At 40.0% G+C, this 17,444-nt stretch overlaps 1 protein-coding gene across 2 annotated transcripts in view; it reads left to right on the forward strand.

Moving 5' to 3' along the window:
- TGS1 (trimethylguanosine synthase 1) overlaps positions 1-17,444 on the forward strand; it is a 46,694-nt gene that overhangs the window by 8,251 nt on the left and 20,999 nt on the right. Inside the window, exons 2-8 of one of the 2 annotated variants that reach the window (XM_008255539.5) lie at positions 1,173-1,237; positions 3,743-3,915; positions 4,200-5,025; positions 5,823-5,940; positions 9,012-9,098; positions 12,494-12,668; positions 14,873-15,179. In XM_008255539.5, coding sequence (XP_008253761.4) covers positions 1,173-1,237; positions 3,743-3,915; positions 4,200-5,025; positions 5,823-5,940; positions 9,012-9,098; positions 12,494-12,668; positions 14,873-15,179 — 1,751 coding nt within the window. Of the gene's footprint in view, positions 1-1,172; positions 1,238-3,723; positions 3,916-4,199; positions 5,026-5,822; positions 5,941-9,011; positions 9,099-12,493; positions 12,669-14,872; positions 15,180-17,444 lie in introns of both variants that reach the window. The other variant, XM_089335253.1, reaches the window with a different exon arrangement.

Consider the following 17,444-nt stretch of genomic DNA (forward strand, 5'->3'; position numbering starts at 1 on the left):
CTTATGTTATGTGAAGTATCCCTAAAAGGCAACAGGAGGATGTGAAATAGATCAGGCACACGTGAATTATCTGTTATTAAATGGGTTCTAGCCCAATCAGAAAAGTAGTGTTTACAGTAACTTGTAGTTGGTGTTATTATGGTACTTACACTGGAGTTTATTACATTAGTGCAGTTCTGTTTACAGATAGGATTTTAAGTCTTCTGTTAACTTTACTATGATAATGTAATTTCAAATCATAGTAGATTAAGAAAAAAATTAGAAGTAAGCGTGTAAAGAGAAGCTTAGTCTCTGTTTTTAAGATTTAGTGAGGGCCAGCGCCGTGGCTCAATAAGCTAATCCTCCGCCTAGCGGCGCCGGCACACTAGGTTCTAGTCCCGGTCGGGGCGCCGGATTCTTTCCCAGTTGCCCCTCTTCCAGGCCAGCTCTCTGCTGTGGCCCAGGAGTGCAGTGGAGGATGGCCCAAGTGCTTGGGCCCTGCACCCCATGGGAGACCAGAATAAGCACCTGGCTCCTGCCTTTGGATCAGCGCGGTGTGCCGGCCGCAGCGCGCCCGCCACGGTGGCCATTGGAGGGTGAACCAACAGAAAAAGGAAGACCTTTCTCTCTGTCTCTCTCTCTCTCACTATCCACTCTGCCTGTCCAAAAAAAAAAAAAGATTTGGTGAGACAGAATTGCTGTGGGTTGATTGATTTTTCAGGTTGATAAACTACTTAAATTTAATAACTTCATTGTTAGTCCCCAAAACAGTTACTTGCACAGACCATGAATACTCCATCTTCTGGACAGTGGATAGTTTGGGATAGTTTGGTCTCTTTGCAGATGAACTAGGGTCTGCTTCTGGATTTATATGTATGTAATCTGAGTCTTCCACTGTTGCTTTAAGGTTCTTCCTCCAATATTCAGGAGAAATATCATTTAGTTTTAGTAGTTAGTACTTACAAATGCTACCATGCATTAGGAACTATGTTAAATATGCTACATGTAATGTTAATCCTTACAGCAACTCCATGAAAATGTATTATTACCTCCATATTGTAAATGAGGAAAATGTATTAGCAAATTGCTTTATTGTTGCTTAACTTCTTTGCTACTTCATCTATGCTGCCTTGAACATTTTCTGTCTAAGTTTATAGTTGATTTTAATATGAATTGCTTAATTTGCTTCCCAGGGATCGAAAATTGTGCAATTTGGGATTAAAAGGCTACTATGTCAAAGGCACTGACAACAATGCAGGTAATATAAAACTGTGTAACCCTTTTCTGCTCAAATTAGCCACAATTCCATATTAATTTATGCATGATTTGTTGTAATATTGTATTAACTTATTAACATAAAATGATGGAAAATAATCCTAAAATTGTGGTGGTCTTTTATATAACATGGTCCTAAAATCTCTGTCAAAGCAGATCTGTTATTTTCCTGTACCTTCTGTGTGGGCAAGGTGTAGCTTCTTTGGTCCCTTGTAACATTCCTTCCTGAGTTGTGGTCATTAGATAAGAACACCTAGAAATTGAAGCTTTCAAAAGTAGAAATGGAGGAGCTGGCATTCAAAATAAAGCAATAAATCTTTAAAAGAAGGAAAGAAGGATCGAAAAATAGAAATGTATGGTTTCCTCATTAGAATACTTCTATTTAAGTAAATAATTAAGGATGAATTCCAAGTGAACATCCATTGGCTTTTTCCTGAAGTAAAGAGGCTGCTATCAGTTAACTTTCCCAAATAGCAAGTAGATTTTGGTCTGTCCAACTTCCCTGCCTGACTTTGCCCTTCCACCTGGACCTTTATGTTTTGAGACTCATAGAAAACTACAATGTGGAGTCAGAAGCCAAAGTGAGCCCCCAAAAACCATGCATTCTTGTTACCTTTGAAAATCTCTTAGCTCTACGGTGCTGGAACACATCACTGTGTGTTCAGTGAAGCACTGGGTGAAATGTTTGCTTTGTGTTATTTAGTGCTGCAGAAATAAGGTTTCCATAAACACTAGGCTGCCACTGACTGTAAGAAAACAGGCATGCCAGGAGAGGAACATAAAACTGAGCCATTCCCTTCCCCCATTCTGCTCTTCTCTGAGCTTTTGTAAGTTCATTGAATGGAATAGTGAGTAAAATCCCCTTCTTAATCTGTTTCCCTCTCCTAGGAGCCTATTTGTAGAATTTACACATGGGAGATTTCTTTTTTATTTGTCTCTATATTGCCATTTAAGATTGACTGTGTTATTGTCGGAGATCATCAAGCTTTTTTGTTATTTGTTAACTTGCTGATGTAAAACATGATAAACGACAAATAGTTGTGAAATCATAGTCTTTACCCTTTATATAATGTGATCCTAAATTCTCTCAGAGCAGATCTGTTACTTTCCTGTAACTCCTGTGTGGACTTGATATAACTCAGATGTCCCATGTAGCAGCTCAACACTAACTCATTATATTGTGACAAAAAAATTATTATATTAATAGAGCACTTAAGTGGCATTGGTCTAATTAATGCTATTACTACTACTAGATAACCATATTCAGGCAAAGTGGAATTTGGTTGTGATAAATGGTTTTTTCCAAGATCTGAAATCAGGAAGCTTGAAAGAACCTTCCAGTTTGGTGGATTTCTTTCTTTCCTTGTTTTTTTTTTTTTAAGTCAGTTACAGAGAGAGAGAATCTTCCATCCACTGCTTCACTCTCCAAATGGGCACAATGGCCAGGACGGGACCAGGTTGAAACCAGGAGCCCAAAGAGTTGACCATCTTTCCAAGCGTGTTAGCAGGGAGCTGGATAGGAATTAGGACAGCCAGGACTTGAACCAGCGCCCACATGGGATGCGGACACTGCTTAGGCCACAACACTAGCCCCGTTTGGTGAATTTCAAATGTTTAAGAGCAGAACACTTTGGTTAAATCAGCTCTTCCATCGAATCCTAGGACCTCAGTCCTCGTTGTATCAAAGTGGCTCTGAGGGGCCTGAAGACAAACCTCTCTTACCTCATGCTAAAGCTCCTACAATCACTCCACAGATCAGAATTTTTTTTTTTATGGATCTTATTTATTTGAGAAGTAGAGTTACAGGCAGAGAGGGAGAAACAGAAAGGGCTTCCATCCACTGATTGGCTCTCTCCAAATGTCCGCAGTGGCTGGAACTGGGCCAATCCAAAGCCAGTAGCCAAGAGCTTCTTCTGGGTCTCCCACTTAGGTGCAGGGGCCCAGGCACATGGGCCATCTTCCACTGCTTTCCCAGGCCATAGGAGAGAGCTGGATCGGAAGTGAAGCAGCCAGGACTCAATCTGGCACCTATACGGGATACTGGCACCACAGGTGGAAGTTTAGCCCACTATGCCACAGCACTGGCCCCAGATCAGGATTTTAAATCCACGAGCTCATGTAGCAATTTTTCAGGTAAGGAATGGGAACACAGAAGTGTTTTTCCCAAAGTTACACTGTCCTATCCCCTCTCATTTCTATCCTCAGTATTTGTGTGGTGCATGGCACAGAACAGATACTCAGTAAGGGAGCCACAGTTGAGCAGATTAATGGACAGTGGCAGGCAGAGCTGGAAGAGAAGTTGTCTGAATTCTTCTTTGGCTGTTCATGTGATTAATCTATATGACCATCAGTTCTTTTTTTTTTTCCACTTAAGAATTATAACACTACAAATGGTGTAATCATTCTGGTTATCAAATTCTTTAAAATAAGGATAAGAAAACTCACCTCAAAATTTTCTCTAAAACTAAGCTCACAATGCTACCTTTAGGAGACCAGGCTACAGAAGACGAGGAAGAGGGTCATTCCCTCTGCACTGCTGAATTACATGACACCAAACGCATGGGACTGGATGAAAGCGAACTTGATTCTGAGGCCGAACTCATGAGAAGTATGGGATTGCCGCTTCAGTTTGGTGGCGTTTCTGCACATAAGAATTTTGAGGTAAATATTAATATACTTTTATTATTTCTGTTTCTTGGTTTTCCTCATAAAATTTCACAAGTACATATTTGTAGATTCACCAAAATTGCAAATTGTAACAGTTCCATATGTGATTCTTCCTCCTCTTGGGAACTTAAATGTAAGAATCACTTGCTTGTGTACCTAAAAGCCCAACATAGGGTTTTAGAGTATCTTATTTAATTCAATGTCAAAATAATGTTGGATTCTACTTTTATACTTAATGAAGTACATTTTATATTCAAGTTATTGTTTATCTGTTGTAGATATCTATGAATACTAGAAATAAAGTTAAAATAAAAAAGAAAAAGAGAAAACATGAAAAGAAGTACTTAGATGAAATGATACGAGAATCTTTGAGAAAGGAATATGAAGAAGATGACATTTTGGCCTCAGATGATCCATCTTCAGTTGAACACTGTGAAAATACCAGAACATGTAAATTTCAAGGCAAAAAGGATGTTGAAACCAAAAGTCTTCCTGTTGAAAATACTTTATCTGCAAAGCTAGAAATTACAGAGAAATGGGAGCAGTATTGGAATGAATATGGAGGAGAACTATTATGGCAATGTTGGCAAGAAAAACATCCAGATCAAACACTGCCTTCTGAGCCTTGGAACTTTCCTGAAACGAAAGAAGAATGGGAACAACATTATAGTCAAATTTATTGGTATTATTTGGAACAGTTTCAGTATTGGGAAGCTCAGGGTTGGACTTTTGATACCTCACAAAACAGCAATATAGACACTTGTGCAATGAAAACAGAAGTTGATAACCAAAAAGATGAAAATTGCATGAAAGTTGGCTTAATATCTTTTCCATCATCACCTAATACAGCTCATAATGAAAGCTCTAGTTCCAATGATAAGGATCATAATGAAATACTTGCTGGAATTAGTAATATAACTCTGAATTCAGAGGAAATAGGCCAGAGCCAGTTAGACTCCTCAGTAAGTTGTGATGGTCATCAGGAGCTAAGTGAGGACAGCAGCAGGAGAGAGTGCCCTACTTCTGGCCAAAGGGAACCAAGTAATGGAGAAACCAAGGAGAACAACTTATCTGGGAATACAAACACAGACCAACCAGCCCAGGGTAAGATTAGACAAAAAAAATGTTCTACTAAGTGAGAGTTAGCAAAATAAACCTATTTAGCAAAACAACTACTGCTAATCCTGTACGGTGGAGTTGAATGATAGCAACTCTTTTCATAGTATAATACTTAAATTATTTTCCATCTTATTTTTAGATCATAGTTGTATATTACCCTTTTGTATTAATAAGAGTATTTGGGTCTCAAAAGTATCATTCTTTCTTGTTACTCCTTGGTAGCCAGTGCAGGAAACCTTAACAAACTCTGGAGGAATCTTAAGTTAGAAGGAGCTTAGAACTTCCACAGCAAACGAGGTGGTAGAAAGCATGTTAGAGAATGATTTGGCACGTATATTTGACATTACATCAACTTACATGCGGTGTTCATTCAGGATATGTGAAATCTTGCTCGGTAGAGGATCTCAGTAAGCATAATATTAATGTATAAATAAAGTATTTGATTTCAGAAGACATTTAGATGAAAATTCCTTAAGAAAATGGCTGCTAACATCTATCACATAGGTGGCGTTGTGGGGTAATTTGTGTGGGTTTTTAACAGCTGTGAAGAAGTAGTTTTAGTTTGCCTTTTTAAACTTTTAAACTTTATGGACATAGTTACAGGTTTTTTTAAGCTCAGATTCTACATGTAGATACCAGGTAGATATGGCCAGGCACTTTCTCTGATGCACATGTACAGTTTGTTGAAGGAAAGGCACTAGAACATTTTAATTGTTTTTGTGAATGACAGAAAAGTTACCAAGCCAAGAGGAAAGTCTGCTGTATTATCTCTGCCTCTTTAGATTCACAGGTGTCTTCAGGAGCAAACAAAAGCAAAGGCAGACCACACACCAGTGGTGTTGATGGAGACGAGAGTGAAGAAGATCCACCTGAGAATAAACCAAGCAAACTCAAGAGGAGGCAAGTTGCACATCACTTCTCTGTAGAAGTTAACATAGCGTTTGTGCCCATGAGTGAATGGTTGTTAAATGTTTATGCATACAGCCCTGCTAATCTGGTGAAGTGAAGAGGCAGGCGTACGTACAAACCTGAGCTTTTGGACCCTCAGTCTAGACCCAGCTCTGTCACTCACAAACTCCCAAGTACATTTCTTAATTTCTCATCTATGAGATGGAACTAACCCCTTTTTTTCTGAGATTGCTGGGGAGCCTGGAGCTGACATACAATACATCTGACACTTAGTAACTATTAGAGGGTTATAACCTTTATATTTTCTCCCTGCTCTTCTAAGCAATGCTAATTTGTTCTCAAAAGTCTGGGTATGTATTAACACAGATTTTATTGCTTAAATAAACCTCAGTCTAGTGCTCTCCTTGACTAGGAATAGGAATAGCAAAGCAAACAGGGTCAAGTACCTTGCTCAAGAGTTTCCTCACAGCAGTGGCAGCGTTAGAGCAAGAGCCCAGACCAAAGTGATGCTCCTTCTGTTTTACCACCTATGCACATAAGTAAACAAGTACAAAGAAATTAAGGTATAATGTAAGGTGTGGTCAAATGTTAGTGCTATAAATAACAAGGAATGGTTGGATCATTACACAGATAGGATGTGTAGTGTCTTGTGCAGCTTTTGGAAAAACTGAAGGCAATCTCTGAAAGTTCAGTAACTTGATACATGAAACACCTTTGGAGAGTGGAGTGTTTGATGTGGTAGTGAAGATGCCCAAGTCCCATCTGGGTTCAATTTTCAGCTCCAGTTCCCAATTCCAGCTTCACACCAATGCTGACCCTCGGAGACAACCGGTGAAGACTAAAGTAGTTGTTCCCTGCCACTCATGTGGGAGACTTGGATTGAGTTCCAAGCTTCTGTAGCTATTTGGAGAATGAACCAGTGGATTGAATCAATTGATCAATCAATCAGTCTCTCTCTCTTCCCCCTGTTTCTCCTTTTACCCCTCTTCCCTCTCAAGTAATATTTTTAAAGCATGTCTCTACTATATTCCCTCTATATGGTAGACATTGCTGTTTTAACTCCATTAGTTCCTTCTAGTTTCTGGAGTTGGAGACCATGTGTGTACTTAGATTCTTGGGACCCAGTAGTTACTCAATAAAAGGTTCACTGAACTTAATTGAAAGGGCAAACATAATAAGAATTATTTCTCAGGGTCAGTATTGTGGTGTAGCAAGCCTCCTCATGTGATGCAGTCATCCCATATGGGCACCAGTTCAAGACCCAGCTGTTTGATTTCTAATCCAGCTCCTTGCTAGTGCACCTGGGAAAGCAGTGGAAGATGGCCCAAGTATTTGGGCTCTTGCACCCGCATGGGAGACCTGGATGAAGCTCCAGGCTCCTGGCTATAGCCTGGCCCATTGTGGCCATTTGGAGATAGAAACAGTGGATGTAAGATCCCTCTCTCTCTCTCTCTCTCTGTCTCTCTGTCTGTCTGTCTCTCTCTCTCTCTCTCTCTCTGTGTGTGTGTGTGTGTGTGTGTGTGTCTGTTCTCTCTCTGTAACTTTGCCTTTCAAAAAATTAAAAATAAACCTTTGAAATAAAATTATTTCTCTTGGGGCTGGCATTGTGGCACAGTGGCTTAAGCTGCCACCTGTACAACACTGGCATCCTATTTGGGCACCAGTTCGAGTCTTGGCTGCCCTGGTTTCAATCCAGCTCCCTGCTAAATAATATGCCTGGGAAAGCAGTGGAAGATGTACCAAGTGCTTGGGCCCCTGTATTCATGTAGGAGACTGGATGAAGTTCCAGGCTCCTGGCTTCAGCCTGGCCCAGCCCCAGCCATTGCAGCTCACTTGCTTGCTTGCTTGCTTGCTTTCTCTCTCTCTTTCTCTCTTTCTTTCTTTCTTTCTCTCTTTTTCTCTCCCTCTTTCTCTCTCTCTCTCTTTCTTTCTCTCTCTTTCTCTCTTTTTCTTTCTCTTTCTCTCTTTCTCTCTCTCTCTTTCTGTCTAACTCTGCCTTTAAGTAAAAAATAAGTGTTTTAAGAAATGGAATTATTTTGGGGCCGGCGCTATGGTGTAGTAGGTTAAGACTCCGCCTACAGTGCCAGAATCCCATATGGGCACCAGTTCGTGTCCCAGCTGCTCCTCTTCCCATCCAGCTCTCAATGGCCTGGGAAAGCAGTACAGGATGGCCACGTGTTTGGGCCCCTACACCCATGTGGGAGACCTGAAAGAGGTTCTTGGCTCCTGGTTTCAGACAGGCCCAGCTCCTGCCATTGCAGTCATTTGGGGAATGAACCAGCAGATGGAAGATCTCTCTATCTGTCTCTCCCTCTCTCTGTTTATAACTCTGACTCTCAAATAAATAAATCTTAAAGAAAAGGAATTATCTCTTAACATTTTTACTTACTTGCTGTTATTTCTTTTTTTTAAGATTTTTTTTTTTTTTTTTTGAAAGGTAGAGCTACAGACAGAGGTGCAGGGGCCCATGCATTGGAGCCATCTTCTGCTTTCCCAGGCCATAGCAGAGAGCTGGATCAGAAGAGGAGCAGCTGGGACATGAACCAGCACACATATGGGATGCCGGTCCCACAGGCAGAAGCTTAGCCCAATACGCCAGCCCCTGTTATATTATTTCTTAAAGCTATCCCTGATAGATGGATTCTCCTGGATGCTTAGCATCATTTATCTCACAGCCCTGTTCTTCTTACTGTTGCTTCTTCTCTTAAATTTTTTTATTTCCTTGTTTGTTCTTTAAGGAAAACCTCTGGGGAAGTCACTTTAGTAGATGCAGGCTGCAACTTTACAGGTTTTATTCCACAGGACAGTGGAGAGATCTATATTTGTGCCGTGTTCAGGAATAGAATTACTTGATATGGTTTAAGATTTCAATGCATATTATGCTCCAAACTGTACTTTACCTCATTTGGAAAATCCTGACCACCATTTTCTTTCTCTTTGCTTTGTGAATTATGATTGATAACTGTGATGAGACCATTTGCATAGATTGATTATATGTGCTTTTTAATGTTTGCTTGAACTGGAGATAATGGTTTATTACCATTTATCTTTTGTTTGTTTAGCCATGAACTGGACATCAATGAAAACCCAGATTCAGACTTGGATGACAATGGTGCCCTTCTAGGATTCAAACATGGCTCAGGACAAAAGTAACTATTCATAAAAGCTATTGTCTTCCAGAAATTCTGACCACTTCTGCTACCTTAAAGCTCTCTAATATATATAGGTAGCTAATAAATGTTAATGTATTTGATAGCATTGAATGTGTTAGAAATAAAACACTGAAGTCTCTTAGGGTAAGAATTGCAGTAAAGTTACCACTCACTGTACACATGATATATTCATATGTATTAACTCCGTTCACTTCACAGCAGTCCAGTGCTGTTTTTCCATTTCATAAATAGAAAGTGACTAAAGTTCACAGATATTTTCACTTGGTCAAAATCAGACCATTTAGCGAGGAGATTTAAGCCCAGCTGTTGTGACTTCTAAGCCTAGCTATCTTCTTACCTAGCATCTCACATGTCTGTCCCTGTGTATATCTAAAGAACACAATGAATATGACATTGAAATCTGCAGTAACCTCTTTTCTTTTTTATTGTGAAAGTAGCAAAACAGAAGTAACAAGTAATAAGTAAACGTCTTTCCTTCAGATTATTTCCAGAAGTAGGCAGTGTGTAAAGTCTGGCATATGTCCTTCCAGATTTGCTCGCATATGTTTTTATGAAAATATGCATGCATACACATTACTTCCCTTTTAATAAAGCATATAAAATGGAATCATACTATACATATGGTACAGCTTGCTCTTCTCCTTCAAGAGTGTGCCATGGACACCCTTCTTTGTTGATGCATAAAATGTTTACCAGTCCTTTCAGTGGGAGCATTGTGCTTAATCATCCTAGTTAGCAATATCTGGGTTATTTCCTAAGATGTAAGCCAATTAGTCCTTGAGGTTTATCGAGGTTATTGCATGTATAGATCATTTTTTCCTTCTTATTGCTGAATAATATTCCATTGTATGGATGTATACCAAAATTTGTAGAACCATTCATCTGTGGAAGGACATGTAGATCATTTCTGCTATTTTGTTTAACAAAGATATATGAACCTTTGTATATGGAAAACCTAAGTTTTCTCTGGGGTTAAATTTCCAAGCGTGAAATAGAAGGAAAGTATGAATAAATAGGTAATTGTGTAAGAACAAATGGAGATTTTGTAACACTTGATGTTAAAACTGAACTAAGAGGCCATCGCCATGGCTCAACAAGCTAATCCTCCGCCTTGTGGCACTGGCACACCAGGTTCTAGTCCTGGTCGGGGCACTGGATTCTGTCCCAGTTGCCCCTCTTCCAGGCCAGCTCTCTGCTATGGCCCAGGAGTGCAGTGGAGAATGGCCCAAGTGCTTGGGCCCTGAACCCCATGGGAGACCAGGATAAGCACCTGGCTCCTGCCTTCAGATCAGCGCAGTGCGACGGCCGCGGCGGCCATTGGAGGGTGAACCAACGGCAAAGGAAGACCTTTCTCTCTGTCTCTCTCTCACTGTCCACTCTGCCCGTCCAAAAAAAAAAAAAACTGAACTAAGTAGACAGGGACTGTTAAAGATCAATTTGGCCAACTTGAACTTGTGACCTCACCTGAGGGTCTGTATCTAAGGGTTGAGACTATTTTATAAGTTGAGAAAATTAATAGATACCTACACTTTATGAAAACAGTAAGGAATGGACTTGGGGAATGGCTCAGATTGACTTATAAATTGAATCCAAACTCACATACAAGTACGTATTGGTAATAAATAGTTTCTAAAGATTATCAATTGTTTCTTTTTGATACTTTGGGACAGTTGTGATTCATACAGTCATTTATGGCTAAAGATCATAAATTTTAGCAAGAAAGCATTTTTAAATCTACATAGAATATATTATTTGCACATGCAATTTTATTAAGAAATTAGTAGATAGGGTGTATAGATCTAAATATAAGTTGTGGAGATCTCTTTTGTTGTCTGGGATTTAACTTAACTGTTGTCCTTCTATTCAGAGTACCCAGTTTTACTTAAAAGAGAAGGATAAGGTTTATATTTTTTTTATAATAAAGAAGCTTCTATGACTAGACAGCAAGACTTAACATTTAAAATCAAGCTACTCTAGATTTTTTAAGAGCTAATGTTTATATTATATTCTTTTCCTTTTTTAATTTTATTTATTTTAGAGGTAGAGTTATAGAGAGAGAAAGGGAAAAACAGAAAGGTCTTCCATCTACTGGTTCACTCCCCAGATGGCCACAATGGCCAGAGCTGAGCTGATCCGAAGCCAGGAGCCAGGAGCTTCTTCCAGGTCTCTGACATGGGTGCAGGGGCCCAAGTACTTGGGCCCTCTTCCACTGCTTTCCTACTCCATAAGCAGAGACCTGGATTGAAAAAGGAGCAGCCGGGTCACAAACCATTGTCCGTAAGGGTGCTGGCACCACAGGTGGAGGCTTAGTCTACTATACCACAGCACTGGCCTCTGTATTAAACTCTTAAGTCCATGATAGTTTATAGGTGGGGAGTTAAATGAGACTGGATATAGCCAAAGAAAGCTTCATAGCAAATATATAAGAATACATGAAAAAGTTTGTGGAAAATGAAGTTTAAAAATAAACTTATTTTGGTACAAAACAACTTTGCAATCCATACTTAGCTTTTTCATATTTATAAGACCCTATGTACTTTCAGGACTAGAAAGATTCAGATTATTAGATCAGGTATTCTCCAGTCATTTTGACTTTTTTTTTTTTTTTTTTTTGTAAGCTCAGATTCATTTAGGTTAAGACTTTTGTGACCACTGTTAAGACAGTTAGAACATGTCAGATACCTGTTAAAAGAGTTTTGGAGGGCCGGCGCCATGGTTCAGTAGGCTAATCCTCTGCCTGCGGCGCTGGCACTCCGGGTTCTAGTCCTGGTTAGGGTGCTGGATTCTGTTCCGGTTGCCCCTCTTCCAGTCCAGCTCTCTGCTGTGGCCCGGGAGTGCAGTGGAGGATGGCCCAGGTCCTTGGGCCCTGCACCCGCATGGGAGACCAGGATAAGTACCTGGCTCCTGGCTTTGGAGCAGCTCAAAACGCTGGCCGCAGCTCGCCGACCATAGCAGCCATTTGAGGGGTGACCCAACAGAAGGAAGACCTTTCTCTCTCTCTCTCTGTCTAACTTTGCCTGTCAGAAAAAAAAGAGTTTTGGAATTACCATGCTTTGAGAAAATTTGTATTTTCCCAATAAGGGGGTGTGTATTTTTTGCTATTTCTTTGTTGCAGCCCACCACATAATTTCTACTTCCATCTCCATTTAAGTTTCTATTCCCACCATTGGTGTTTCACATTTGCTTTAGAATTTATGTAAAAGCTAGGCCAAAAGCCCTATGTAATTTGAACTGCATTTTCCTAACTCTAAGAAGTTAAAATGGTGTTTGCTAATAGCAAAAACTAGTGAAATTATTAGCTTAATTCTCACATCAAAGCAACATAGTCTTGGAACTTAGGTTGTGAGTCACTTCTTTTGATCTGATCACAGATATGGAGGAATTGCAAATTTCAGTCATCGGCAGGTCAGGTATCTAGAGAAGAACATAAAGCATAAGTCAAAGCATCTGGACATGCGCAGACAAATCAGGATGAAAAACAAGCACATCTTCTTTACCGAAGAGGCAGAAAAATCATTTTTAAAAAAAAGCAAAACTCTGAGTAAGGTATGTATAATTTTTCCTTTAGACTTAAATGCAGATTCACGTTTTGTGAGCCTAACCTCTTGAAACTGTTGTATTCAAATGAGAAGTCTATTTCTAGCAGATGTAAGGGTACCTAAAATTCTTTTCCATTTGCTTCCTGAAGGTATATATTATATAAACTTCACTTGAAAAAAAGCCTGCTGAGCCCAGTGAAATTGAAGTGTGTAAAGTTACAAAGCAGCCATGGCTAGGAAGATAAATAAGCCAAATTGCCTTGCCTCTGTAGTAATGGACAGGACAAAGGAGATTTTCAACTGTTTCAGGCTAGGTAGAACCCTCTGGTAGTCCAATTCTGATGTAGCTTTTACTGTCAGCCTTAGTTTGGAGCTCATCCAGAAGTGATCAGTCACACTTTGAGTAACAGGTTCACCCTAATAACATGAAATACGAAGCCAACTTATTGACTAATGTTGTAATCTGAAATATTCATATACCATCTCTTGGACTTTGCTGTGCCTGCCATGCAAATTCCTGGGAAACAGGTGTAATTAGAAGACTGCTTGGTTTGATGAGTTACCCTTCCATATTCTAGGAAAAAAACATTTTAATGAGCATCCGTCACAAGTTCTCCAGCCGTGCTTCAGGGCAGAAGAACTTAATCTTAGCATGATAACTTTGTTTTATCCTAAGAGTACATTTTTCTTCCTAACCAGCATTCCTGGAAAACATGCTACAATATTATAGCTGGTTTTATTTGTTCTTGTATTTGGGGCCTTTGGTTGCTGCTATATTTTATTTTTTCTTTTTTTTTTAATTTTTACTTATTTATTTATTTGAAAGGCAGAGTTTCAGAGAGGCAGAGAGAGGGAGAGAGAGAGCGAAATCTTCCACCCACTGGCTCACTACCCAGATGGCCACAATGGCCAGAGCTGCGCCAATCCAAAGCCAGAAGCCAGGAGCTTCTTCCAGGTCTCCCATGCAGGTGCAGGGGCCCAAGTACTTGGGCCATTTTCCACTGCTTTCCTAGGCCAGATCAGAAGTGGCACAGCCAGGACTCGAGCCAGCTCCCATATGGGATGTCAGCAGTGCAGGCGGCGGCTTTACCCGCTATGCCACAGCGCTAGCCCCGATACATTTTTGAGATGTATTTATTTATTTGAAAGACAGAGTTACAAAGAGAGAGAGATCTTCCATCCACTGGTTCACTCCCCAGTTGACCGCAACAGCCAGAGCTGCACTGATCCAAAGCCAGGAGCCAGAAACTTCCTCCAAGTCCCCCAGCCCCTATATATTTTAATAAATGTATTTTAGTGACCCTGAGTATATCTGAAACAGACTGCCAAATGTCAGTCCTTTAGCACTTTTCATAATGTGTTCAATGTAGTCATCTCCATGCATTCCTCTATAGCTGAGAACAGAAACATAGTTGCTAAGCATTACTGAGGAAAAAAAGGTGGCTGTTGAGTCCTGGGATACCTGGTGTGCCTGGTTTTTTAAGCACAGTTTCTCCCGAGGAAGATTCTGGATTGTTGCCCACCCTCTATCTCCTTCATTCTAATTTACTCAATCATAAGAAGGTCATAAAGACCTGTTAGAAAGAGTTTTCTTGCTACCCAAGCTGCAGGGAAGTATAACATCTGAACTTGAGCTATGTTAACATTTCAAAGAATAAATTAGGTTTGTTAGGACTGGTCTTCCTGACTCTGCTGCTTCATTAAAAGGCAGTTCTCTCCAGGATAGTGCTGCTTTTGTACTTAAAAGAAAAATTTACACTAAATCATTTCAGAATTCATCTTTGATGCTAAATAACATTTATCCTAGACTGGAGCTTGACTATTGCAATATGCACATATATAATTTGAAAACCTAAAATTAATGGTTCAGCACTTAGTAGGTACATTTGTTATGGTGATATCACAAAGTTCACAGTTAGGTTGTTAGGAATCTTTATGAAAAAACTACTGAAGCAATGTGGCTTTATCCTCCTAATGGTAATTGATGACAGGAAGTATTTAATTGGTGTTTTCCTTCCTTTTAACAAAATTTTTCCTAAGATCATGGTTTGCCCAAATTCTCATTAGCTCAGAATTACTACACTGTGATACAGTATACTTCTCAGAACTAATAATTACAACACAATATGTCATTCAAGTCAGAAATGCTAAAAGATGGAACATTCTTTGTAGTTTAGAATTTACTCTGATGATTACATCTTACTATTTCAGGTAGAAAAGTTCCTAAAATGGGTTAATGAACCAATGGGTGAAGAAGCATCACAGGAGTCATTTTCTCACAACAGTGTGCAAGACACTTGTACAAGCAGTGACTCGGGGGAACAGGACGTGTCTGTTAAAACAGCTGACGACCTGCCAGAGGCTGGTAAGGCAGGACCTGAAAAGTGTCAGACCTTACCTTCTGCTGGCGAACTTGAACCAGAAAAAAGTGAAGGCGACAGCTTGGTAGCAGCTGTTCCAGATAAGCAGGATTGCGTTACTCAAGACACACCAGATTCCTTCCAGGTAGAAACTGAAGGTAAGACTAAATATGCCACAGCTTATAAATAGAATTCACAAACTACATTATTTCCTTCATCTGTTTCTCCTTAGTCTTCACTTTGAATCATCTATAGGTCAGGATTACTGTTTAAGTAGGAGGAAGGCATATTAAATGTAAATGTGCTAATTTGCTATAATTTGCATCCCAAGCACTCTCTGAGCAAGAACGATGAAATCCAAGGGAAAGCATGTAGGGAAACTGCAGCTGAGGGCCAGATCTACCACTGGACTTGGGCTGGCCTGCTGCTCTGGTCCACAGGCTAACCATGGCCCATTCCTCTAAGATCTCAAGAAATTCAGTGTAGCTCAGGTTTTCTCTTTGATAATTGTTTTGTGTGTTTGGTTGTTGCTGGTGGAACTTTGGTTGTTGCTGGTGCACTGATGTAAAAAAAAATTCATAGTAATTGGTTGCAATAAATGGAGAACAGAATAGCTTTTCACTTTATGATCCTTTGTACAGGTTAGATTCTTTATAACAAAAGTTCTTTTATAATTAAAAATGATAACTTTACTCAGTGGGACATTGTGAATTATAAAATTAAAATTTTCTTTGGACATAATACTCAGTTTATTAATGGTTATTTCAGATTATCCTTAGGAAGCAATTCTATTTATTGTAATTCATCATTTCTTAATTTAACATTAAGGAAAATACCTTGTTTGAGTCGATTTTTTTTTTAATTGTTGTGCAGATATGAATGTGTGTTTATCTGTGATCTTTGTTTCATGTGTTTCTTTGCTTTTCTCAGTGGCATACTTTGGGTAGTTTAAATCTTTTCATTGCCAACATCCTAACAATAGATGTTTGTGTGATACTGATATAGACAGGCACATAGGATTAGATTGATTAGATTTGTGAGCTGGAGACCAGGCCTTCACCATGCCCCATGTGTTATCTCATGCCCCTACCTGACCTCACCTACATGCCCACCTGCCAATCAGACTAGAATATGGAAGGGTAACTCATCAAACCAAGCAGTCTTCTAATTACACCTGTTTCCCAGGAATTTGCATGGCAGGCACAGCAAAGTCCAAGAGATGGTATATGAATATTTCAGAATACAACATTAATCAATAAGTTGGCTTCATTTTTCATGTTATTAGGGTGAACCTGTTACTCAAAGTGTGACTGATCACTTCTGGATGAGCTCCAAACTAAGGCTGACAGTAAAAGCCACATCAGAATTGGACTACCAGAGGGTTCTACCTAGCCTGAAACAGTTGAAAATCTCCTTTGTCCTGTCCATTACTACAGAGGCAAGGCAATTTGGCTTATTTATCTTCCTAGCCATGGCTGCTTTGTAACTTTCCATAGTAGGACAGTTCTATCCTTGAGGCCCCTTTAAGGTAGTAGAGTTTTATTCTTTGTCAATTGTCACCTCTTGTTCTTTTACTTAACTGTGTCAGCACTTTGGTGTTTCTACCTTACTGCTTCTGATCAGCTTGAAACTAAAATCAAATAACCACTCTAATAAAAATTGGTTATCTAAAAAAGAAAGTGTCCTCTGAGCCAGAACCCTTTCTATGAAATGGAACTAGTGACCCATGTTGCAGTTTCTCAGATACCATGTGACCTCTGGAATTGATGTGGCTGAGAGCTAGAACATAATGAAGTTGATGGGAAATGTTTAGATTTCTATTCATCAACTCAAGCTGTGGTCAGCTTGGCTAACAGAAGTAATAACCTTCGTTTCTTTTTTTTTATTTTTTATTTTTTTTTAATTTATTTGACAGGTAAAGTTATAGACAGTGAAAAAGAGCGAGAGAAAGGTCTTCCTTCAGTTGGTTCACTCCCCAAATGGCCGCTATGGCCGGCGCTGCACTGATCCGAAGCCAGGAGCCAGGTGTTTCTTCCTGGTCTCCCGTGGGAGTGCAGGGGCCCAAGTACTTGAGCCATCCTCCACTGCCTTCCCAGGCCACAACAGAGAGCTGGACTGGAAGAGGAGCAACCGGGCTCCCATATGGGATGCCAGCGCCACAGGTGGAGGATTAACTGTGGGGAGCAATCCGGACTAGACTAAGTTACTGGAATTAAGACTTATTCTATGCATCTGCTCTCCCACAATGTGGCGTTGGGAGAGAAGTAAACAGCTTCCGCACAGCTGCCTCCAGTTCAACTGATAAACTGTAGGACTTGCTCCTGATTGGAGAGCAGCGTGCTCGGCGTGTGGGCAGCCGAGTTGGGATTGGCGGAGGAGGACTATGAAGGAGGAGAGAGACGGCATGCACCAGGAACATCTAT

Source organism: Oryctolagus cuniculus, chromosome 6, assembly GCF_051225735.1.
Source record: "Oryctolagus cuniculus isolate XC-2025 breed Fujian yellow rabbit chromosome 6, ASM5122573v1, whole genome shotgun sequence".
NCBI lineage: Eukaryota > Metazoa > Chordata > Mammalia > Lagomorpha > Leporidae > Oryctolagus > Oryctolagus cuniculus.